At 33.1% G+C, this 27,718-nt stretch overlaps 1 protein-coding gene across 1 annotated transcript; it reads left to right on the forward strand.

Moving 5' to 3' along the window:
• Positions 1-2,144: 2,144 nt before the first annotated feature.
• Positions 2,145-23,506, forward strand: LOC147078199 (sodium-coupled monocarboxylate transporter 2-like). Its single transcript, XM_085940185.1, has 11 exons — positions 2,145-2,368; positions 4,067-4,226; positions 5,168-5,285; positions 6,095-6,162; positions 6,865-7,019; positions 15,645-15,785; positions 16,206-16,314; positions 16,698-16,807; positions 16,877-17,051; positions 21,843-22,012; positions 23,488-23,506. Exons 1-11 carry the CDS (start codon positions 2,145-2,147, stop codon positions 23,504-23,506), a joined length of 1,449 nt encoding a protein of 482 aa, XP_085796311.1.
• Positions 23,507-27,718: the final 4,212 nt, after the last annotated feature.

Here is a 27,718-nt window from a genome sequence, read left to right on the forward strand (position 1 = left end):
AAGCCTACTTTGTTGCTTACTTCAGCGAGTTCCTGCATTCTGGCTTGGAGGTCTTCTGAGTCTTGTGAAAAAATTACTATATCATCGGCAAAGCGCAGATGACTCCATTTATGGGGATCCCTTTGTCATTCCAGTCAAGTTGCCTGAATAAGTTTTCAAGGGTAGCTGTAAATTTATACGTATTATACGATTAGTAAATATAGATAATAATTAATATACATCCACATAATATTTTAACATTCATCAGGATTGGTTATAAATTATATTTTAAAGGTAGGTACATCAGACGGTCCTGATCTTTATAAAATTCAGGTGGATTATTCAACGAAATAATGGTTTTTCTCGAGCTATTTATATTAAAAGCTTGTATTTTAATTTGCAATCATTAATTACTACTTATGTAGGTCTATTCTATACTAGAAGAGATTTGCTGTTAAAATATAGCACTTATTGCAAAAATTACAACCAACTTATTGTAATTGTTACAATAAGTGCTAATACTTTGATACAAACCTATCCTAAGTTTGGTAATATTTATCACTTTAGCGGTCGATAAGACAGTATATAGACTCAATGATATCATTTTGTTTTAAAAATAATAATGTTTAAATATCGACGAGTCACGTTGTTTTAAAATTGAATGCGAATTTATTTGATTCCATCATAACAAATAACACTTTATATGCAAATAATATAGTTTTAACTAATGTAAAATTCAAATCACATACCTACCTGCTCAATAAATATATAATCATTAAATATTTATTGTCCTGCAATATTATAGCGGTGGTCAATAAGACACCGAGAAAGGTGGAGGGAGCTATGAGGAAACCTCCATCCAGTAGTGGAACGACCCGGACTAATAATTATGATTATGGTACGATCAATATAAAATGTGTCTCTGATAAAATAAATAAATTCGATTACATGTTGTTAATCAAAATCTATCTTTGTGTGTCGTTTTTTAAAGATTTTCACCATTATAAACCCGAATCAAAATACTATGTATACTTGAAGACCAGTGGCTTGCGATCAATAAAAATGCGGAGCATGTTCAGAAATAATCGATAAAATGTATAGTAACAGTATAGCAATAATATTGTTTATTTATTTTTCAATATTTGCTATGGTTTAATAACTTAATTAATTTAATAACTTAAGTTTAATAACTTAATTATAATTCGAAAAATTCCTCGGCACCTCGTCACCTGATTTCACAGTTCAATCTTGAACGTCTTTAGTCACGACATTTATCTTACTTTATCTCGAGATCTTTCAATCTTAACTCTATAATATTATTTAAGGCGTAAATTACGTATGTAGACCTATACGTAAGGCTATGAGTAGATACACGAAAAGCACTTGTGGACACAATAAGATAATAGACAAGGTACTAGGGCCCTCTCATACATACCTTTATATATCTACTCGCGATGGCTAGACAATAATCTTATCTCCGTAGCGAGTCACATCCGGTTGTCGTATACTATGAAAAATGTGCTGATGTGCCCTATACAAACAATATGACTAATGCAGTCTTCGGTTACCTCCTTTGCATTACCAGCTTTGGTGAGTACACATGACGTGATGTACCTACATAAGAAGCGCTAGAGAGACAATACCAATTGAATGCTGTATATCGAAGACGTTACAAGTCATTATTGTGTTTTAGTCAAAATAGTGAAAACAATTATATAACTATAAAAATAAATAGTGACAAGTCTTTTATGTAAAATACTTATATTATTTTATGGTAAGTGTTAACTCTTGTTTTCCAAAATCTACAAAAAAAATAACGTGTGTTGTACGTTTGTGTATTTAGGTAACATAAAGGTATTAAAAAGGCCAATAGTTAAAATTTGTCGCAATTAGGCATGGCAGTCGTGGCATAGTGGTAATGCATAGGACGCGATACCCAAGAGACGCAGGTTCGATACCTGTCGGGTGTTACTTTTTTCAAAAAAGATTTTTTCTATTGGCTATATTATTTTCTCATGAGTGTTTTCAAAATTATGTATATAGTAATGTAATTAACAAAAAGTTTTTTTTTACTTTAAACCTCTATTTCTGACCACACTATACCAATTTCTTTCAGCAAAAAAACAATAGCCACTTGACAAAAGCTGTTCGAATCCTATACTGGGATGAATAATGGAAATAAGACAACACTAGGCGGATTATCAGATGGCGACGGGGATGCCATCTTCGATTGGACGGATTATGGCATCTTCTTCTCGATGCTCTTGTCCTCTGTCATGATTGGCGTGTATTTCGGGTGCTTTGGCAGTAAACAGAAAACAACGTCCGAGTACTTGTTGGGAGGGAAGACCATGAAAGCGATCCCTGTGGCTTTTTCCTTAGTTGCAAGGTGAGATATATAAAAAAATACTAAACATAGTACTTAATTCTGTCATTATTATTCTTGCCAATATTTATTTATTTTTGTAAAAAAAACACATTGAGTAGGTACATAACAAATTATTAATTCAAGAAGTTCACAACATGACATTTAGAATAAAAAGTACATGTAAATCAAATTACTGGAGAAATAAAACAAACCAAAAAAATATTTTATTGCAAAAGAAAAATACAAATCAAACAATAAATAGAATTTTAAAAACAAAATACATATTGCATCGCTATAAATGTCTACATCTCTAGGGATTGCATTGACCAGCCACAAAGCCCTTGCTATTGGTGCCTGGTGACCCTGCCATGAGGAAACAGTTTTCACCCAAAATAGGTCATGCAGCCACACATGTAATTAACGGGTGCATACAAATTCAAGTTTTAAGAATATCAGAATTGGAAACTATAGTACGTGAAAGCAGACCTTATTCTTAGGTCAATAATTATTATAAAGCAATCATTATTCGTAGAATGTTTATCACACTTGAATGCTCAAAAATATAACTTATAATAAATATCTTTAAAATTATCTTTAAATGTGTTAATCTTGCCGATATTTTGAATAATAAAATGCCAAATTCTTGTCAAATTTGGGATCACAGAGATTATCAATATAATTTTTTATCGTGAATATTTTACTAAAATTATCTCGTCATAAATTAAAGTAATGGTTTTATAAATGCGTTTAAAAATTAATAAATGTAAAAAAATTTAACACCACTGCACATTCATGTACCGAAATATGACTATATTCTAAAACATTAGAGCAAGAGGTTTAAAAGAATACTATTTTATGTAACAAAAATACTTTATGCAGTCATCAAATGTTAAAAATAAATATAAAAAATAATAAGGCTTCAAAATTATATGAATAGATTATCTATAACGTTTAAGGAATGTCCAGGATCATGGTTTGAAAATACAATAAAAACTCAATTTTGACCTACGACGAGCATGTCCCCCCTTATGAGAATGTACCTACCATCTTTATATTAGTACTCATTTAATACTTAGGTACTCAGTTATCACAAATCCTATGCCTTGTGCCTGCGGTACGCCCACATACGGCCTAATATACTTACACATTTCATAGATGCGGAAAGCCATTATAATAATATTATTAAACAAAAAAAATGTAAATACCTCCGTATCCATTTTGATTTCATTATCATCATCGGCACTACAGCACATTGTGATGCAGCTTCCAGAAAACATAGTTATTTCCTCTCTGTCTATTGCAAGCTCCATCCACTTCCGTATCTATGGAAGTGTCTCAATATACACAGTCATACCACTCATTATTGGACTCTCGGTTCTTCTTCTGGATATCATCTTTGCATAAAAACCTTTTCAACATATGTCCTTGAATAAGTGTGTCAATTACGCTGACGAGAGATATCAGATCATAATATATTGGATTTGAATGAAATTTTAGTGTTATAATTCAGATGAACACACATAAGTATAATTATATCTATACTGTAAAAATACAGTGATTAATTTGTACAATAATAATACGAATATTGTGAAAATTTTGGCTCCAGTGACTGAAGCGCAGATCTGTAGAATTTTAAATACACTAAGCGTTAGGGTTTAATTATTATGATACTTGACATAAAATGTGTGCCTAAAGTAAAATTGATCCACACCTTTTCAGCCAAATTTCGGGAATAACACTGATCGGAGTACCATCGGAAGTTTATTCTGAAGGGATTTCGTACTTTTTAATTGCTCCGACGCTACTCCTCATCTGCTGGTGTGTCTCCCATTTCTTCATACCTGTCTACTTTAATGTAAACATGACCAGCTCCTATGAGGTAACTGATATCCCTTGCATTAAAACTTATTTGATAGTCCATAGCATAAGCATAGCCAAGATGCATAATTTTGGATGCCACTGTGATGGATATATTCGCGGCATCTCAGATTGAGTTATCTGCACCTCTCTTGACTAAGGCTAACAAAGCCGATTAATACGATTTCGTGTCATCAAATTATATCTTCTATTCTCAGAGTTTCGCGAGTTTCGAACGATCTTCTTCGAGAATAGTAACAAATATTAGTCGTCAGTTGGCCGACAGAACATATCCTCTCAATTGAATAGCCTCTCAATTGAGTAGGTGGCTAAAACAGCTAAAAACTATATGAATCCAAAGAGGTATGCGGTCCCTGTTTTGGGTATACTTCAGGTAACTAGGGGACTGAAACATAATTTTTACATAATTACCAAGGAAAACAAACAGTTTTAATATTTTTTTAAAGAAAAAATACTTCTTCGGCCATATAGACACCACGAGGCGCCTCCAAGAATCCCTGTTGCTCGCCAGTCTTCTTGCATCATTCCATGTCAAATTAGCATCCCGTAGCTCCACGGTATACACTCTATAGATAGTATATTGCGGCCTTCCAGGACACTGGAATCCGGTTGGCTTGAAGAACATGCAAGTCAGGTTAAAATTCTCTTCTGGCATCCGCAGCACCTGGCCGAGCCAGGTCCAACGTCGCCTCTTCACTCAGCGTAATGAGAGGCTGCTTGGTGCGCTCTCTTATCTCGTCGTTGCTCCTAAAGTCATACTGCCGCACACCCAGTATCCGTCACAAACATCTGTTTTTGTAGCTCAGTATACGGTTGCTCTGAAAAAAATACATACATCTTATAAAATATAATTATGACTTTTCAATCAATATTGATTCATGTTTATAGGTTGCATTACCCGTGTTAAAACTATAACTTGGTATGTCATCATTTTTATTACAGTATCTTGAAATGAGATTTTGCAGAGGTGTTCGAAGTATGGCATCCCTAATTTACCTAGCGATCATGATTTTTTTACTACCCCAATATATTTACATACCGGCACTTGTCCTTAATCAAGGTAAGACCTATTTTACTGGGTATAACCATCCAAATATTTTAAAAATTAAGTTAGCATTAAGTGGTACATAATATTAATTCAAATAATATAATATTTTATGCAATTACTCTTTTATCGACGGCTATTTTGGTTATAACATCAATATCAAAAATATAACTAACTAAAATGGTTATAAGTAAAATATATGTTTACACACATATTTCACTTATAGAAAGAGGCAAGATCGTGTTTATTTTCACCCTGTTTCTAAAATATATAAACAAGTAAGTAGGTACACATTCTGTTTATTTTTTATGTCTTAATAAAATATGATATAATGGAAAAAGCTATCAACTTAAAATAATTATTGTTGTGGATATTAATATTATACCGCATTATCTAAATATCATTAATATATATAGCACACTACACCATTATAGCTATTGTTCATAAATAAAGTATTTATAAAATAAACAGGAGTGACTCGACCGCTTCTGTACAAAATCAAATTCAACCAATTAAAATACGTTTACCCACGTAATATAATAAACTTTGTAAATATCCCTGTACTGAAGGATATTGTGAAGGGTAAACAAAAATAAGCACATGGATTGATATGGAGGGTTGTGAAAATATACAGAAACTTTTATTCTAAAATTTAAAGAAATATCTCAAATATATTGATTATGAAATGAATATTCGCTATGTAAATTTTAATACGTACTATAAAATAGTAGACATTATAATTAAATATGTTTTAGTTACCCATAATTTGATTGTAAATTTTTCTTCTCTTCCTATTGATAATATGACACGTTTTTAAATTTCAGTTACTGGAGTAAATATCTACTATATATCTGTTGGCGTATCAGTAGTTTGCATTTTTTACACAATGATTGTAAGTGGTATATATTATGTATATAACTATAAATAAATTATTCACATATTTGATAGTTTTTTTTTCTACGACGAGGTACAGCAATTATCAATATACTACGCTGTATGCAATTGATTTTACAATGTAGAAAAATAAATTAATTTTAGTTTCTAAAATATTTATTTATATACAATATAATATTATTACCTTGTTTTTATTAGCTCGTATTCTTGTTTATCCACTACAAATTTTCTCTTGTTTCTCCAAGATTTGTATTGGACGATTGAAGATTTTTAACTAACTTCCCAACTAGCTAGACATTTGAAACTTTTAGAATATATCAGAACACGACGACAATGCATTCTTTGAATACTTTTAGCCATTTTTAAGCAGAATTAAATTATTCATTTTCAGTTAATACTGTTTTGTATTGTAAGTTATTATTGTTGGTTGCTAAGGGGGTCCTAACAACTAAATTTTAATATATACGTGCGTTACCAAGGAAATCAATATGAAATGTCAGTATGACATTTCAGTATTCTATATTTATTCAGTATTTCTCTCAAGTACAACAAAAGGTTTTTATTAAATCATAGGATTGTCAAGTTTATATTATTCAACAGAAAATTTAAGAACGTGGTATATAAAAAGTTTTTTTATCTTGTAATTATTTCAGTGTTTAGTTTTAGTCCTATTATATTGACATGCAAATTATTTCTACAGGGTGGTGTGAAAGCAGTAATATGGACAGATTTACTACAGACTGTTATAACGATCTTTGTCTGCACCGCGATTGTGATAATTGGTACAGTAAATGCTGGAGGATTTTCACAGGTGTATGAAATTGCTAATAATGGGAACAAACTTCAATTATTCAAGTTAGTTTTTTTTTAATATCGCATTTAGTTTGCTACCTTATAATATTATAATACATTATTAATTACAAAAAAAATGATTTATCATACTCATAAACATCAACCGATACTTTTTAAAGTTAATTGTGCCAATATGCAAAGATTAGAAAAAATCTAAATTCTCAAATAATTAATGAAGATCGTATTGCTACGAAGTTTTTTTTTTAAATCAAACAAAATCAAACATGTGGTACGATTTTAAAATAAATAATAAGGATAGCAAGTCTCAACCCACATTTTTATTATCTATAAAAAATGAGGTTTTTAAGAAGATTCAAAATACACTAAAACTACTTATCTACCTATTAATTATTCAAAAATGTCTTTGAAATCTTCAAAAGATCATTTTAATAACCATAATATTATATCCTATGATAAAATAATCTGTACGTACTTAATAATAAAAAAACGCGCACAATTTAGGTTTATTTACTGTAATTTATATTTAAACTATTAAAATATTAATTTTAATGACTTTTTTATACCTACGTATTGCCGTAAATTACCTATCTGATTCTTTTGCTAGATTCCTCGAATAGCACAACACTCCCCCCTCAAGGCGAAGTCTTTACCTACCAAAGGCACCTAGCGGAAAAATACAAAGCATGCAATTTGAGATATTTTTTTGATAATTTACAACTTCAACTGACATAATAATATAAACTAGCTAACTCACTGACACACGCTTGCCACGAATGATGATAGGATAAAAATTAGAATCGATCTGTAAATAATTTTATTATTATTTTGTAGGTAATTAGAATAATAAGTCATACGCAGTCAGTTACAAATCGAACCCAAAATTAATATAGGTAATATGCACCTGAAAAAGAAAAAGAAAATAATATGACATTACATTTACATTCACAGTTATTACATTTTGTTTGTTGTTTGGATTATCTATGCGTAAAATATTTTCATTAATCCTTCAATGGATCCAATAATAATGTCAATGACTATAATAAATAATCAACTCGTGGAAGCAAGCCAGCGAGAGAGACTGTTAACTTATTATTTTGATAAGTATTAACACTTACACTTACCTGTTTATTTCAAGTCGGTTATCGTTATCATCATTCATCAGTTATCACGTCATCACGATTTCCATTCGCACACGATCGATCGACACAACAAACAAAACAATCGGATAATTTTGCGATTTGAATTTTACATTGTACGTTAGTTAGTTACAAACATACTTTCGGGAATAGTTTATTCCGAATCTCCTCTAATTGATAGGGAGTGATTGATCGAATGATTGCATAATAGGTCCCTGTATTATTTTAGAATAATCGTTATAATGTTCAAGTCTTTATATGATTGTATATTATTATAATAGTAATGAAATGACAGTAATAATTCGTTTCATGTTCGTTGCGATCGGTCTTGTATCTATGGTTATGGTTGTTGATTTTGGTTGCTATGGTTTTCTACTCATATTTTCCGCCTGCCGCCGGTGTTGCCATATCTGCTGCCACATTATTATGCATGGCATTAATCAGATTAAACACTCAAGTATATTATATATAAACTAGCTGACCTGGCAAACGTTGTTCTGCCATATAAATTATTTCTAGTGAATATTTTGGTTGTTAAATAAAAAATAATGAATGTATCGTAAGTGTGTGGGGATGGGATCTATGACAGAAAGAGGAATAGAGCGCTGTAGACGATGACCGCCGATAAAAACAAAAAAACATCAACCATTCATTTTCTCAATTCAAAATGAGTAATGATGTTCATAATGAATGAATTACCTGTGACAGGATCTCGTTGTTTAATGTTTATGCAATATCCGTCTTGTCCCTTCCAGAAAATTAGCGGATATTGGAGAGCGTCCTATGAACGGTGTGTGTCAGCGATGAACTCCAGATTATTGTTTCTTCTTCGAATCACGATTTTTCGCGTCGATGTGCGGTCGCCAACCATGATTCCAGCAATGTCGTCAACAGCAGTCGCATTGAATCGACGTACGTGCTCTCCAGCTGGTGTTTTATCAGGATTGATGACAATAGCGTGATTGTCACTTTGCAATTGGTGCATGTGTGCTTTGAAGAATTTCAATAATTCATTGTGCTCATTCAACAGGGCGTCCAGTTCGCCGACGATGAGCCTGGCATTAGGTGAATTGAGGCTATTGTAGCCGCAACGTGCATCCACATGATTGATGTCCTCACCGCCCATGAAGTAGATTTGTAAAAATGTATGTGGTTCGTTTGGCATTGGCAGCAATGAGCCTACTTTGTGGTATACTTGGCCTTTGATTTTGAACGTAGAATGGAATTGTTGACCATTTGCCGCAGTATTGTGAACTATTTCTGTTGCTCCGGACGAAGTCATTTGAAAGCATGATTTGAATGTGCGAATGGACTTCAGGAACAGGTTTGAATCTGGAACCGTGCCGATGAGCAAGCCGTTCAATGGTTCTGGTGGTATCTCAATTTCTGGTAGTTGCACTTTTCCTGATGCGCAACACATCCCGGCTGACTCATGTTTGAATTTGAGCGCATGACAATGGGGACATTCTTTGTCCATAGCACCAATCAGCACTTTCGGATGAGCGGAATATTCAATATCTGGCTCGTACTCGAATGCGAGACGAAGGAACGAAGCGGATGTAAATGTTCGATGTACTTGTTGGCGTTGTCGGTCATTTGCTCTGCGTGTGTTAACTACGAACCGGCGCGCTTGGCTCCGTTCCAATTGTCGTTGTTGATTTTGTTCAGCTCGTGCCTCTTGTGATTGAGATGCACGCAATTGCGACATGCTTAAGCACGATTTTGTTACCTTGTTGGATTTGTTCGTCTGTTCTTTCTGCTCTACTATTTCGCATGTTTGTTGCTTTATTCGTTTGATGGCCCAAATGGCCCCCCTTGCGTCTTGCTGGCATTGTGCACTGTAATACACGCACATAAAAATAGATAAATAAAATAAATCGTACAAAATTTTGCACGCAATGCATTGTGGTATGCCGAATGAAATGTCAAAATGACGCGACGCTTCTCTTGAATTCTTCTCGGACGTAGCGCCATCTGTCATTCAACAACATAAATAATTTCGTTCTGTTTGAAATACGAACGACGGTTAAATTTGTTCATACAAAAATAATAAAATCGCGATTAAAAAATGGGAGGGTAGGGGTAGGAGGGTGAAAATTTGGGGTTATATGTATTTTTTATGCCAAATAATAAAAAAAATACAAAAAAAAATTGTCAAAATAATAAAAGAAAATTTTTCTGGATAGAGATACCCTAATCACCTAGCGGTATGAAATATACTTGTTGACCTATTCTCATACCTAACAAATATACATAAAAAAATTCATAAAAATCGGTCGAGCCATTTCGGAGGAGTTCGACCACAAACATCGTGACACGAGATTTTTATATATATAGAGATTATATATATATAAAGAAAAAGGATTTCATTTATACCCATTTATATTTTAGCATGGATACATGCTTTTGTCTTGACCTCCCGGGCGGGTTCGTTACGAAAAATAGCATAGGCACAGCGGTAACAATAGCGGAAACTAATTACAAGATAAAAAGAACTTTTTATATACCACTTTTTTAAATTTTCTGTTGAATCATATAAACTTGACAATTCTATATATTAATAAATACTTTTTTTGTACTTGATAGAAATACTGAATAAATATTATAGAATACTGAAATGTCATTTTAAAATTTCATATTTATTTCCATAGTAATGCACGTATATATTAATAATTTAGTTGCTAGGACCCCCTTAGCAACCGATAATAGTGTTTTACTTTTTACGATTTTCTTCCGAAATAACTTTCCATGCAAAACAGAATTAGCTGAAAATGAATTCAATTCTGCTTAAAGATGGCCAAAAGTATTAAAAGAATGCATTGTCGTCGTGTTCTGATATATTTTAAAAGTTTCAAATGTCTAGCTAGTCGGCAAGTTAGTTAAAAATCTTCAATCGTCCAATACAAATCTTGGACAAATAAGAAAAAAATTGTACTGGACAAACAAGAATATGAGCTAATAAAGACGTGGTAGAATAGTCACAAAAGTAGCGCTTTACAATTTACAATTCAGTCGGTCGCGATCGGCGCCTCGTGCATGACGTGTAAACCCGCGCCCCGCAATTTATTTTATTTTCTTTCGAATTTGGACAACCAGCATTCAGGGAATCAGTAGGCAAAGCATGTTTCCATGTTTAATAATTTTAGCTGTCAGGGTTTAATACTTTGGAAGCGGAAGACGCACATGGCGCGTAATGACCAGGCGGCCGATCAATGTAATTAACGTGCATTTTAAAGGGGGCAATTAAAATCTCATTATCTATTCAGCAGCGAATGCGTAACCATAATCTGAATTTTTTTTATAGAAAATCAATGTTTTTTTATAAATATAAAAAAATTTTAAAACTATGAGTTAGTCAAAAATCTCTTCATTACAAAACTTAATAATCTAAATTTTAATAATAAATATGACCATAAATATAATATGTAATAATAAGATGGGATCCTTTAACAAATTCACATTTTATAACATTTATCTTTGACTTAAAATAAAAAATATTTTTCTCTTTAATGTTTTCATTATTAATTAATCTATATCTATATATATAAAACAAAGTCGGGTTAGTTACACCATTTATAACTCGAGAACGGCTGGACCGATTTTTATGATCTTTAATTTGTTAGATTTGTCTCCGCTCGGAATAGCAGAATAACTATTAAAATATCGGATAAATCACGGAAAAAATACATTATGAAGACAATTCATTTTCTCATACATTTTGACATTTTGAAAAATGACCTCGCGCATTCGAAAATAAAAGAAAATCACAAAAAATTTAAATCCATATACAACGATACATGACAGAAAGAATAAACAAGAAACAAACAAACAAATGAAAGGCGTTGTGTATTATCTATCCTTTGACAGTTGATTCAGTTCAGCCTCAGATAATCCCGAAAGACTTTGTTGTATACTCCGGCGAATTTTGGAGGAAGTTGTCCTGCCTGAATCTTTTTTACTTCTTCGACAGCGTCCAAAAATAAAGCCAAGGATAAAATTACATGATCTCATTGCTGGTATTGCTCATTATTTACCTACCAATTTCAAAAACCATCATTCGAACTTCATTCGACAATCGATCTACGTGAATAATCGAGCCGATTACCAGCTAGGTGCGCAAATAGCTATTTCGATCGTGATTTTCAAACGGTAAGTTGCCTTCGAAGATGTTCACTTTGTGAGGTTATCAAATTCGTGATTGTGTGTGCATCGATAACTGCTTCATTATGTAATTTTGAATTATGTGATTAATTTTCCAGTGTTTATCATTTGATGATTCGTCAAAATGCTGACAACTATTTGCTGCGATTTCGTCGATTGCTTAAAATCGAGACGGAGCGCCTCACTTTTATTCGGTTGAACCAAGCCAAACTGCGATCGGAGGAGTATATTCATTTACGCGATGCAATCAGCACGGAAGGAGATGCAGCTAATGTTGGTCGATTGACTATTCTATCGGCGATGTACATTGGCAGCCCGCATCATATGCATGAATATGCGCAAGATGCAATGACATATGTTCGTCATTACGGTCGTCCAGATCTATTCATCACCTTTACATGAAATCCGAAATGAATAGAAATTGTTCAACTGCTACTCCCCGGACAAACATCAAGTGATCGGCACGACATCACCGCACGTGTGTTTAAACAAAAAATCCTGTCGCTGATGAACTACATTGTTAATCATCGCGTCTTTGGGGATACTCGATGCTGGATGTATTCAATTGAATGACAAAAACAAAGCTTGCCGCATGCATACATTCTTATTTGGTGAGTCGAAAGAATTCGACCAGACCAAAAAGATGACATCATATGTGCCGAGATTCCTGATCCCGAAACCGATGCAGACCTGCATGATGTTGTAATTTCTTACATGATTCATTGAACAGTGTGGCGCCATCAACCCCCAATCACCGTGCATGGTCGACGGCAAGTGTTCCAAGCGTTATCCATGAAGTTTAACGGCGGAGACTATCACTGCCAATGATGCTTATCCACTGTATCGGCGTCGATCACACAATGATAACGGTAAAACTATCACAACGAAAATGAAGTGAAACGATATCGTGGTCGACAACACTTGGATTGTTCCGTATTTGCCACTTTTTTCCAAAACATTAAAGGCGCATTGCAACGTGGAGTTTTGCAATTCAGTGAAGTCCATCAAATACATCTGCAAATATGTCACCAAAGGCAGCGATATTGTAGTTTTTGGCGTTCAAACTCCCAATACCAACGATGAAATCACGCACTATAAAGTTGGTCGATATGTGAGCTGCAATGAAGCAATTTGGCGTATTCTCTCATTCCCCATTCATGAACGTCATCCCACTGCTGTACATTTGGCGGTGCATCTGGAGAATGGTCAACAAGTTTATTTCAACGCATCGAATGTTGCTCAACGTGCTGAAATATCTCCAGCGCCAACATTGACCAGTTTTTTTTCGATTTGCCAAAGCGATCCGTTTGCACGAACGTTGTTCTACTCTAAGATGCCACGTTATTACACTTGGAACGCTTCATCGAAGAAATTTTAACGTCGGAAGCAAGGCGATGCGGTTCCTGATCACCCGGATGTGCATTCTACTGATGCTCTTGGTCGCATTTGCACAGTTCATCTGAAGAATGGCGAATGATTCTACTTGCGGTTGTTGCTGGTAAATGTTCGTGGGCCGACATCATTTGAATCACTTCGAACTGCCAATGGTGTAGTGTGCCCAACATTTCGTGCTGCATGTCAAAAGCTCAATTTGCTTGAAAACGATACTCATTGGGACATGACAATCGCTAAAGCATTTGTTTCTGCATCTCCAAGTCAGATACGCACATTATTTGCTATCATTATTTCGACATGCTTCCCATCAAATCCACCTGAGCTGTGGAACAAGTACAAGGATGACATGTCAGAAGACATTTTACATCGAATTCGTGTCAGTTCAGAGAATTCCGATCTCGAAGTGAATGAGGAAATACATAACCAGGCTTTGCTTTTGATCAAAGACATGTGTTATCTCATGTGCGGCAGTTTGTTAGTCAAGTTAGGAATGCCAACAAATGATCGTGGAATGAATGACGCTTTTAATCGAGAATTGGAACGTGAACGTGAATATGATCAAGATGCATTGAACATATCGGTTTGATCGAATGTACTAATTTTGAACCCCAAACAGAAGGAAGTGTACGATACGTTAATGAAGGCAATTGATGATGGAAATGGTGGTTTATTTTTCCTCGATGCGCCTGGTGGAACTGGGAAGACATTTCTCATGACATTGATTTTGGCCACTGTTCGTGCGAGATCCGAAATTTCTGTAGCAGTTGCTTCTTCTGGGATAGCGGCCACGTTGCCGAACGGCTCATTCAGCCTTGAAATTGCCGTTAAACCTTCAAATGACTGAAACACCGACAAAGCAGTATTGCGAAACACTCAGCAATGGCCAAAGTTTTGGTAGCAAGTAAAATCATCACCTGGGATGAATGCATAATGGCGCACAAATGCGCATTGGCAGCACTCAATCGAACTATGAAAGATCTGCGCAATTACTCAAGATGTTTTGGTGGCGCAATGATTCTACTATCTGGCAATTTCTGCCAAACACTACCAGTCATTCCAAAATCGACCGCTCCCGAGGAAATGAACGCTTGCCTCAAATCATAGACTCTGTGGCGCTATGTGAAGAAACTTCGGCTGACGACGAACATGCGAGTTGCATTGCTAAACGATCCATCTGCCGACGATTTCTCTAAGCAATTGCTGACTATCGGTAACCTCCGTGTTCCTGTCGACGAATCGAACGGATTGATTTCGTATCCGCCGAATTTTTTAATTTCGTCTCAGCGAAGGACGACCTCATCAACAAAGTGTTCCCAAACATCATTGCTAACCACAAAAATCACAATTGGTTGAGTGAACGAGCAATTTTTGCGGCAAAGAACAAAGATGTGGATCACTTAAACTCCAAAATTCAAAATCAAATCGTTGGTCCAATGCATTCCTTCAAATCTATTGACTGTATAATAAACGAAGAAGAAGCAACCAACTATCCAACTGAATTTTTAAACTTATTGGATCTGCCTGGCTTGCCACCGCACAATTTACAACTGAAGATTGACTTGGTAGTTATCATGCTTCGAAATCTGAACCAACCAAAACTATCTAATCTATTTCATGTTGATCTGATTTTTGCACATTTATTGAACTTAATTCATTTTGAGTATTTTAATTCAGCAAATAAGTTAACACAAGATTATTGATTCTGAGGCGGTATGAAGTTCGCCGGGTCAGCTAGTATAAATTGTAAGTTATCAAAAATATGTCTAAAACTGCAAGCTTCGTATTTTTCCGCTAGGTGCCTCTGGTAGTTAAAGACTTTGCCTAAATTTATTCCATTAACAAATTTATTTTTATAATAAACTGTCACCACCAACCAGTTAGTGGCTCATGTATGATAATCAAAACAAAACCAACCATATTTGTATTTAATAAATTAACCGATAATTTTCCATAATTATTATTGTAATACTTTTAGTATGGATCCAAACCCATTTCAAAGAAGCTCTTTTTGGATAATGACTGTTGGATCATTTTTCACGATTTCATCAAATATGACGTCTCTTCAGGGGAATATTCAGAGATACATATCAGTACCGACTCAACGAGAAGCCAATAAGTGAGTTTACCATAAGTACATATTTGTGTGAAACATGTATTTTTTATTACGATTAGAAGGTCCACCAACAGTTCCTTTTTCCAGTTTTTTAATGTTTTCAGATACATATTTATTAATTAACACAGTTAAAATTCTAAATTATCAAAAATAATTCTCAAATTGCAAGCTTCGTATTTTTATGCTAGGTTTTCTGTTGGCATATTATATAGGATCCCCCTTAATGAAAATAACAATAATTGTTACAAAACTAAGCAAATTACGACAGGTCATATGGCATATTATTTTCTCCTGTCGATCGAGCACCAAAGTTTTATTATCTAACATCCACATACAATAACATAGATTACGAAAGAATGTGATTATAAATAACTAAGTAGGTACTACAATTATGTACATATATTTTTGTCGTTTTGTTTTCAGAGTTTTGCTCTTCTACTGGCTTGGGATATTGGTTTTAACAGCACTGAGCGTATATGGTGGCGTACTAGTCTATGTAGTATACAATGAGGATGATCCAATTACCAATAAGGTAATATATGTTACAAATTATATAATACGTTGCTACCTAAACAATATAGCAAGTACTATATTATCATAGATAAAGTTACAATAGTGTTATGTTATAATAATGAACAAAAAAACTTTTACAATGTCATTATTTATACAGTTATTAATACAATGACATCTCCCGACACACGAATGAACTTTATTATAGACATGATTGCATGTTGCAAAGACTCAAACCAAATATTAAATTATTCGGTAAGCTGTTCTTACGAGCCATCTTGTATAAAAAGCTTCTACAGACTCCCTGGAAAATGCTAAGAATTTACCTGACTTCGTAGAATTAATTCATAATTATCAAATTAATATTATTTTGTTTCTTATATTGGAAAATAAATTATTTTAAAGGTTATTTCCCGACCCGACCAAATATATCCATACTATGTTTTGGATAAAATGGGATACATTCCAATGCTTCCTGGCTTTTTTGTTTCTGGAATATTCAGTGCAGCTTTAAGGTAAAAGTTCAATTTTATATTTTAACTTATTAACATAAATAGTTACACTGCCATACAATGCATCTTTAGCTCTCTTTCAGCCGCCCTCAATACAATGTCCGGGACGATATACGAGGATTACATAAAGAGGAACGATACTTCTGAACGGAAAGCCAATATTATAATGAAAGTAATTGTGCTCATTCTAGGATGTTTCGCAGTGGCTACTGTTCCAATTATTGCAAACATGGGAAAAGTGTTATCGGTAGGTACCTAATCTAAATAATATACCTAGTATTTTAATAAGCCACATATTGGGTCGGTAACTCTCTTATGCCAATTGAAAAACTATTGTATTGTAACATTCAGCGAACAAAACTGGTCTTGACCAATATACAATTAAGTTTAATAAGTATGAATTATTGTATTGTATTACTTATTTTATTAACGCCACACATATAGGTATTGTGTTTAATTCTATATGAAAGCTAATGTTGTTATTCCCGAAATGAATTGTGATATTAGTCACATAGGTATAACATAATATTTAATATAGCACACATTTGCGGGTATATGGACGTGGAGACCCTACGCATTGACATGGTTTTGACCTACCCCGTGATAAAAAAAATAACGAAAACCATAAAGGTACTTGTCACATCCTTAAGGGGGGACATGCTCGTCGAAGGTCAAAATTCAGTTTTTATTGTATTTTCAAACCATGATCCTGGACACTCCTTAAACGTTGTAGATAATCTATTTATATAATTTTGAAGCCTTATTATCCTTTATAGTAATTTTAAACATTTGATGACTGCATAAAGTATTTTTGTTACATAAAATAGTATTCTTTTAAACCTCTCGCTCTAATGTTTTAGAATATAGTCATATTTCGGTACATAACTGTGCAGTGGTGTTAAGATTTTTTACATTTATTAATTTTTAAACGCATTTATAAAACTATTAGCATAATTTATTATGAGATAATTTTTGTAAAATATTCACGATAAAAAATTACATTGATAATCTCTGTGATCCCAAATTTGACAAGAATTAGGCATTTTATTATTCAAAAAATCGGCAAGATTACCACATTTGAAGATGATTCTAAAGATACTTATTATAAGCTATGTCTTTGACCATTCAAGTGTGATAAACATCTTATGAATAATGATTGCTTTATAATAATTATTGACATAAGAATAAGGTAGTGTTTTTTTGAAATACGCCATTTCTTTTGTCATTCCCTAGTGGTTAAGCTACAACATACGGCCGTAGCCATAAATTGACAAACTGTAATTAAAGTAGGGAGTAAAATTATGTTAACGCGCGTGTTTGAACATGTACCTAACCGAATTGTTTTTTATTTTTTTTAAACGGTACATGTTCAAACACGCGCGTTAATATCATTTTACTCCCTACTTCAATTATAGTTTGTCAATTTACGGTTACGGCCGTATGTTGTAGCTTAACCACTGGGGAATGACAAAAGAAATGGCGTATTTCAAAAAAACACTACCTTATTCTTAGGTCAATAATTATTATAAAGCAATCATTATTCATAAGATGTTTATCACACTTGAATGGTCAAAGACATAGCTTATAATAAATATCTTTAGAATCATCTTCAAATGTGGTAATCTTGCCGATTTTTTGAATAATAAAATGCCTAATTCTTGTCAAATTTGGGATCACAGAGATTATCAATATAATTTTTTATCGTGAATATTTTACAAAAATTATCTCGTAATAAATTATACTTATAGTTTTATAAATGAGTTTAAAAATTAATAAATGTAAAAAATCCTAACACCACTGCACAGTTATGTACCGAAATATGACTATATTTTAAAACATTAGAGCGAGAGGTTTAAAAGAATACTATTTTATGTAACAAAAATACTTTATGCAGTCATTAAATGTTTAAAATTACTATAAAGGATAATAAGGCTTCAAAATTATATAAATAGATTATCTACAACGTTTAAGGAGTGTCCAGGATCATGGTTTGAAAATACAATAAAAACTGAATTTTGACCTTCGACGAGCATGTCCCCCCATAAAAATAATTATTATCGAGAATATGTGATGATACGAGGGTTGTCCAAGAATTAATGACCTTTATTATTTTAAAAATCAGGAAAATTTCATTTTTACAAAAAAAGCATACGATATTTTAGGTAGATACATATCTCCACTATTTTTCGATGTAGTCCCTGTTACGATCGATGCACTTGGTGAGCCGTGGCACTAGGTTCTCGATTCCCTAGTAGAACTCCGGCACCGCCGTGCTCATAAATGTTCCCATATCCTCCTCCACGTCCGCGTCGGTCGTTTTCCGGCCAAATGTTGCTTCAGGTGAAAAAAAATAAGGAAATAACTCGGCGCCAGGTCAGGGCTATGAACAGGATGACGGAGGACATCCCATTTGAATGAGTCCAAAAGGTTCAAAAACACCTAAGCAACTTTCGTACGTAATAATTATTAATGTTTTTTTTTTTTTGTTTAAAAATATACCTTTTTGATAGAGATTGTTATGAGCTCCTCTGATGTTATGGTTTAGGTAATATTTTATGTGAGAAATTCGCAACTTTTTAAGATTCTGTTTTTATTTAGTATTTGTATGACGAATTTGAACTGTTCCGGGTATTCTTTTCAATTTCCTTATGAATTGGTCGCGTCATCTGCGTCACAAAAAATCTCAGCGCATGCCTTGAATTCAAAATTCGTGATTTTTTTAACCCCACGTAGAAATGGACGAGTCTTATTTTGATTGTCATAATATTCTTAATAAATTTGACCAAGTAATAACAATTCATGAACATTTCCTATTTAACTGAACTAAACTAAACTCGTGGCCAATGGCGAAACTACACTTCGCAAGACCCTGCAGTGCAAGGGTACTCAGGATCCAAGAGAAGACATTTTCAATAAAAATACATATTCTCAAGTGCCTATAAAATGGTGCATGAATTCTAGGTTAATTAATATAAATTATTATAGTTTATTAAAATATGCATTCGGGGGGGGTGTTCAATTAAACCATTCTATTGTTGAAGATAGTTCAAGACAATGGTAGACAAATGTAAGCAATGTAAAATCAAACTACTGATAAACTTCTTATTATCATGACAATAATATATCATCCTTAAATTTGTTTCGCGCACATCAAAAAAAACTAAGTTCTTATGTGGTTAATTTAATAAAGAGCGTTCCTATGTAAACAGCTGTCAACATCAATTACTAAATAATCGTAGAATCAATAAAAATAACTGTATTTATACCATTAAAACTAATTCAAGTGTTCACATTTACAGTGTCTTAATAAGATTTTCACTATTCGGGAATTTATTATGGGTTTTTATAAAATCATTTACGGCAGGTTTTATTTTTGCAGGGGGTGGTATTATTGGAAGTTATGCTAATGGGACATGCTATTATACGAGGGTGGGTCAATAAGTCCTTAGAAAAGCCGACAGGTGGCGCGACTAGTACTGTAAGCGGTTTGTTTTCATGCAGCGGCACTACCGATTCAGTATGCTGCGAAGTTTCAATCAGATTGGTCGGGTTGTTGTGTGTTTCTCGTACATTTAAAAAAAAATTTGCTTGTGGAAAATGGAAAAATGGAAAATAGAGAAAATTGAGTTTAGAGCTGTTATTAAACACTTTAATATAAAAGGGTTAACAGCAAAGGAAATAAAAAATGAGTTGGATTTAGTTCACGGCATATCTGCTCCTTCACTTGCAACTATTTATAACTGGTTAAATGAATTTAAACGTGGTCGTACATCAACAAAGGATGAACCACGCTCAGGACGTCCTGTAGAGGTGACTACACCAGAAATGATCAATAAAATCCACGATATGGTGTTAAGTGACCGAAGATTAAAGTTGAGTGAGATAATTGAGGTTACAGGGATCTCAAAAGGTAGCGTCATTTCTATTTTACATGACAAATTGGGCATGAAAAATATTTCTGCAAGATGGGTGCCGCGTTTGCTCACAGTTGACAATAAACGCAATAGGGTGGTGGCCTCTAAAGCCCTGTTGTCGCTCATGCAACGCAATCCGGATGAATTTTTTCGTCGCTTTGTGACTGTAGATGAAACATGGATACACCACTATACTCCCGAGACGAAAGAACAGTCAAAGCAGTGGATTGCGAAGGCAAACCATGTCCAAAGAAGGCGAAAACCGTAAAATCAGCTGGTAAGGTTATGGCTACTGTATTTTGGGATGCACGTGAAATTATTTTCGTTGACTATTTTGAAAAAGGAAAAACAATAACAAGGGATTATTATGCATCTTTATTGGACCAGCTAAAAAACAAAATTGAAGAAAAACGGCCTCATTTAAACAGGAAAAAAATCCTCTTTCATCAGGACAATGCCCGTGTTCACACATGTTTACGATCAATGGCTAAAATTGAAGAATTGAAGTTCGAATTGGTCGACCACCCACCGTATTCGCCAGATTTAGCCCCCAGTGACTTTTTCCTTTTCCGAAACTTAAAAAAATGGCTAAGTGGACAACGTTTTTTTTCAAATGAAGAAGTCATCGATCGGAGAAATGCTTATTTTGAGGACCTTCCGAAAACTTATTTTTCTGACGGTTTTAAAAATATTGAGAAACGTCTAACCAAGTGTATTGAGCTCCAAGGAGATTATGTTGAGAAATAAAAAAAAATACAAAAATAAAAACTGTTTTAATGCTTTTTTCTAAGGAATTATTGACCCACCCTCGTATTATATGGTGTTATATTATAATTAATACAATGTTTGTACTTAAATTGACTTTAAATTAGTTCCACTTCACATAAATACTCGCGTGGAACCGTCATTATGGCTAATCCTCCATCATCAAAAATGTCCGTACTGAAACCAAAGAATTAAGCCTGATTTAACTTTATATGGCATATAATAATATAAGTACCTACATACCTTCAGTTTTGAATGACACCTTCTCTATTTTTTTCTAGATAATCATACTTCCTATGGGTACTTATTATAATGAAGTATTCTATATGATTATATTTTATTATTAATGATTGTTTCAGATGACTTATAAAGTTCACAGCGTATTGGGTGCTCCAATTTTTGCATTGTTTGCACTCGGTGTATTAGTACCGTGGGCCAATACAAAAGGGGCAGTTATTGGTGCTCTAACTGGTGCTGCGTTCACAGCGTGGATTGCTATTGGAGGAACTTTAGCACCTGATAACTCCAGGTGTGTTTCTTGTTATATATTAAACCATTGTCTTTATTTTGTTTTCAGATTTCATGTTTAAAAACCATGAATCAATAATTGATTGAATTTAAGTTTAGACGAGTCTATTGTTGACTTCTCTTATTATACACACATGTACAATCAGTGAAGGAAAAAAACATGAATACTTACAATATAACAGCTCTTAATTTTTGGAATTGGTAAATTTCCTTATCGATTATCGGAATATATTTTCAATAATAATTATAAGTATTTAAAATATATTCCGATGACCGATAAGGAAATTTACCAATTCCAAAAATTAAGAGCTGTTATATTGTAGGTATTCATGGTTTTTTCCTTCTTTGACTCTATGTGTGTATAATAAGAGAAGACAACAATAGGCTCGTCTAAACTTCTCACAGAAATTAATTGTAACGACTGAATCTCAGAATTTGCATTATGAGCCAATAACTTACAGGAAAAGTCACATCTCAAGTCTTAGAAAAAACAATTTATTCATAAAGTATGTCTTTATATTTTCTACAGACGTGCAAAGCTATGTTGTAATAATTTGTTCAGTGTCCGTTTAATCTATAGGAAAGACCCAATGGATTGACAAAATGGCTAATCACCATTCCACCAAAAATAATATGTTAATAATATTATTATAGCTTTTACTGCGTGAAGGCCTGTATAGGTATATCATTCTACAGTGGCACCACGGGTGATTCACGTGGGTATAAGTATTGTATGGTACAATACCTGTTTCAATGCTAGCAATCATTACTAATACAGCTTCGAATCACTTTTGTCGTACTTACTCGTAGTATCACTGTATGGTAAGTTATAGGTTAAGCAATATACAGTGGCACTATAGAACATTCACAGGTGTATCGGAATTGTTTGCTGCAATACTTGTCTTATTGCAATGTTGGCAAACAATTAATACCACTAAAATTATAATTGTATGCCACTTTTTCCGTGCATAAGGTGGCACTATATACTGATGTACCTGTATTTATACATCCAGCACCCAGGTATCTGCCGTCCACCTCTTCACTTGGCTCACCCAATCAAGTTTGTAATATTTACTGTTTCTTTATCCCAAAATCTTGGTATTGAAAAAGGCGCCATGTCAGAATGTCAGGATTAATGAAAAGGGTTAGAAAACAAAACAAACAAAAAAATATATTTATCTATTTAGAAAATTAATACTATCGACCAAGGGTACTTGTATGATTGGTGAGTACATAGCGCCTGAACATGTGGAAAGGCGAAACCCGGGTCGCGATTAATGATTCAAATAGATTGAACTACGGCATCTTTTTTTCAATGAAATGTCATGGAGAAAAGACATGGCATTTGGTAGGTATTAAAAATATAGCAAACACATAGGTATAGTTATAATATTTTATTTTTTGTACTATTTTACCACGTTTTTATTAGCCCGTATTCTTGTGTGTCCAGTAAAAAAAAATTCTTGTTTGTCACAGGTTTGTATTGGACGATTGAAGATTTTTAACTAACTTCCCGACTAGCTAGACATTTAAAACTTTTAGAATATACCAGAACACGATTAAAATGCATTCTTTTAATACTTTTAGCCATCTTTAAGCAGAAGTGAATTCATTTTCAGTTAATTTTGTTTTGTATGGAAAATTATTTCGGAAAAATTTCGTAAAAGGTAAAACACTATTATTGGTTGCTAAGGGGGTCCTAGAAACTAAATTAATAATATATACGTGCGTTACTATGGAAATCAATATGAAATGTCAGAATGACATTTCAGTATTCTATATTTATTCAGTATTTCTATCAAGTACAAAAAAAAGTATTTATTGATACATAGAATTGTCAAGTTTATAATATGATTCAACAGAAAATTTAAAAATGTGGTATATAAAAAGTTATTTTTATCTTGTAATTATTTACAATAATGTTGTTTCCTTTCGAGCAGTTTCGTCCTTTATTTTTAATTAAAAATGTCTTAATGGCGACACCAGTGTTGAAATAAATAAAATCGTGGACAAAACACAAACAACTTTTGCACTCAATATTAAATTATCATAACATCTTTATTTTCTTTTTAGTGACGTCTTCATTCTATATAAGCTATCATTTATGCTGTATTTAACATTTGGATTTATTATTGCAATGACTGTTGGGATAATAGTGAGTTTTATAACTGGCCCCACCGACTTGACGACACTCGACCCTAAATTAATATCACCGCCCATGAGAAGATTTTTACCAAAAGAAGAACAAGGTCCAGCAACACTTAATTTAATGTGTGAAATTTAAAAAAAAAAACTGAGTATAAAAAATAGTTTTAAATATTTAAATTACAATGTGTAATAATAATAAATATTATGATTATGTACACAATTAAGTAAATATGTAAGCTAAAATATATTTGTAAATACTTTTCCCAATACAAGACCTACTTACTATACCAGTGGTGGCGAACCTATGGCACGTGAGATGATTTTTCATGGCACGCGATTGAAGAGAAAAAATACATAAAATAGTAAAAAATGACAGATCGCATTGTATAAAAAATAGCAGGCAAATCCTTTTGAAGAATAATCAATACGTTTAATGTAAATATATAATTTCAGAGGTTGGTCCTTAGGCTTTATGCGTCACATGTAACCTAACCTAACCTCATCAGGCGGCGGAGGATGCCGCGCCACAAACCTCTAATTTTGATCGATTTACAATGCTTGAGACCACTGTAATGACAGAAAGCCTCATGATCGGGTCAATTCTTTTGTGCGTAAAGAATCAAACTAATTAATACATTAACAAAAAAATCATTTCTACCCGCAAAAAATGACTGCACCAAATAAGAAACACAAAGTTGGTGAAGCTAGTAGTAGTAATTCTGGCAGACAGTTTAAAAACTAGTGGACCGAAATGTATAGCGTAATTTTAAAAAAAAAGTGATAAAGCTATAAATTATGCGTACTATTTTCTGTGAGTGGTAACAAGAATATCATCAGTTTATAATAGGATTTTTAAAAACTCTTTTTCCCCATGAAAAACTGCTCGGCACGTCATACAGTCGAAAAATAATATTTGGGAAATTTTGGCACGTGTACATAAAAAGATTCGCCAACCCTGTACCATACGATTATTTTGTATCCCTACACTCAGTTGGTGCCGGTAACAGTAGTTTCTGGGAATACTTTGGACCGAACATAGTACAAACAAAATCATTAAAACTGCAATCGCTCAGCATCAGTACGAGATTGTCGTCGGTGTCCCTGCATCGTATTATGCGATTCTTCGAACAGACTGTTTGCCGAAACGCAGAAACCCGCTAAGGTTAATTTTATTGTTTTGGGTGGCCTATTCGATAAAATAATCAGCAAGAAACTGGATGACCAGTGACAGGCATAACATATACATACCAATAATAAATTAGCATTTAATGTGAAATGCTGTACAATTATTTTTCAATAAAAAATACTGCTATTTATATCTAGCATATCAGAAGGGTAGACATGATTACTATTTTCAAAAAAATATGTAATGTATGCAAAAATACCAGTGATTAAGTTGACATTAATAAATTACTAAATAAGTATTTATAATATATAATATCAATACGCAAAAAATAGACGTAGGCGTCAAATCGTAGACGTACAACAATCAGAGCAACACTGATTGTTTAAATTAGTTTTTAATAACATATAATTATTATAATAAGTGAAGTACCTCAGTAATGATTTATCAATATTTTACCGCAAATAATTAATAATATAAATTCCTTAATTCTACAAACAAATGAGGCGTACATTTCCAAAAACCAATAGGTCCACATACCATGGTCAAAATTTTCACACGATGTATATTAGATTTATCTAAAGAATAGAACTAGAGAGTTTATTCTCGTTTTCATATTATATTTTTTCGAGAAAAAATGAAAATCTAAATCAAAATTAATGAAAACCTTAAAAATATATTTTTTTGTTCTTTTCTGGAAGTGTAGGAATAAACTCTCGACGAGAAACTTTTAGGAAAATTAGAAAAAAACGCAATACCTGCCATAAATAAAAATAAATTCTATTAACCAACCTCGAGAATCAAATATTCTAGAATTAGAGAAATCTAAAATCTTGAAAATTGAAAACATCGTGAAATCGCAAACTCACATTCATCTAATTTGACTTTTTCTTCTTTTTTTCTTTTCTTTATTTTCTTTTCGCAAATTGAAATATTGATAACTATAACTATAGAACAAGAAACACACGTGCATTAATTGACTCACCATGGAAGCCTACGTGCACATATCGATTACATTACTCGTCAATTGGACCTTTCACCTAAATCTAATGTAAACAAATCTATTAAATTCTAAAGGATTTAAGTTTTGTACTATTCCATTTGAGTAGTTTTTCTATTAAGAATGTATTAAGATGTTAAATAACTGACAACTTTATGTGGTATGTATATAATATTACATATTTCGACGCTCCCTTATAAAAAATCATAATATATATGTATTTATTAAAAAAAACAATATTATGGAATAGCAGTTATTGGTCAATGTACCACACACAGAAAAATGCAAAATATACAATTATAAAAAGTAATCGTGAAATAGTAAAAATACTTATTATCGATGTCAACAAATTAATATAAAATAATATACCTAACAGAGAGAAAGTAAGTTCTTATATAATAATAAAAATATTAATAAATTTAATCTATTTAACACATCCATAAAAATTGAGTAATTCTAGAAAAATGCATCAATTATTGTGACATCAAATCGGTTATTCACACGATACACAGCATCGTGAAGAGGCACATCTGTCCTGAGTAAGGGTAGCATGGAGGCCGCAGAAGTGTGGCGCATATTGGTGAAACCATGAAAAAAAAATGCCAGAATGTACGGATTCAAATTCAAAATTATTTATTTTTACATACGGTGAACATTACAAATTATAAATTTAAGACGTTCACATCATGATTGTTAAAAACATAGAAATAGTATTAAAATAGTGTAAAGAAGAAATAAATATATGCAGTATCACAAGAAACAGTATGAAAAGTTATAAAAATTATAAAGCAAAGAAGCACACCGAATGAGCTAAGTGGACCCTACTTTAAGAATTTATAAAACAACGCCCACCTATACTCATCCTCACGTTGGTGGAATATATCAATATCCGAAGTGATTAGGTTGGACAGAGTTATTGCCCTCCCAATTGGCATCACGGCCATTGGCATGGTTGGTTCTGCACCTTGGAATAACAAACATTTGATGCTCCCGATGTATAACATAATTATCAGGGACACAAAAGTCAATACCATCAAGAATGGTAGAGTTCTCATTTACATCACGTATAAGGATTGTAAAAATTAGCTCACGAAGAAGTAAAAAGAAATGCTTTAAAAGAACAATCACCTTTCGGGTAGAAAGAGATTTTATTGACAGCATAGCATACTAAGGGGAAAACGTACCTATCGGAATTTTCTTTTGATAATTATCATGAGGAAAAAATCCTTCTGTCCTTAAATGCAAAAATCTAAGAAATTTATTGTGAACCCGAATTTCATTATATGGACCAATCCGTGAGGACTCAAATTAATAATACTAGCATATTCGAGAATACCTAACACAAAATACGTATCATTATTTAGTGATACGTATGATGTCCATCATAGCACTCAGATGTTTTCGAATGATTTTGAAAGCGTCATGGCAAAACCAAA

This window comes from Rhyacophila brunnea, unplaced genomic scaffold (genome assembly GCF_057557595.1).
Source record: "Rhyacophila brunnea isolate RB1 unplaced genomic scaffold, BYU_Rbru_1.0 scaffold_12, whole genome shotgun sequence".
NCBI lineage: Eukaryota > Metazoa > Arthropoda > Insecta > Trichoptera > Rhyacophilidae > Rhyacophila > Rhyacophila brunnea.

Coding starts and splice junctions, on each gene's coding strand:
- LOC147078199 (XM_085940185.1), top strand. CDS start 2,145: ATGAATAATGGAAATAAGACAACACTAGGCGGATTATCAGATGGCGAC. Junction 5,286..6,094: donor GGCACTTGTCCTTAATCAAG/GTAAGACCTATT, acceptor TTTAAATTTCAG/TTACTGGAGTAAATATCTAC. Junction 16,315..16,697: donor ATGATCCAATTACCAATAAG/GTAATATATGTT, acceptor ATTATTTTAAAG/GTTATTTCCCGACCCGACCA.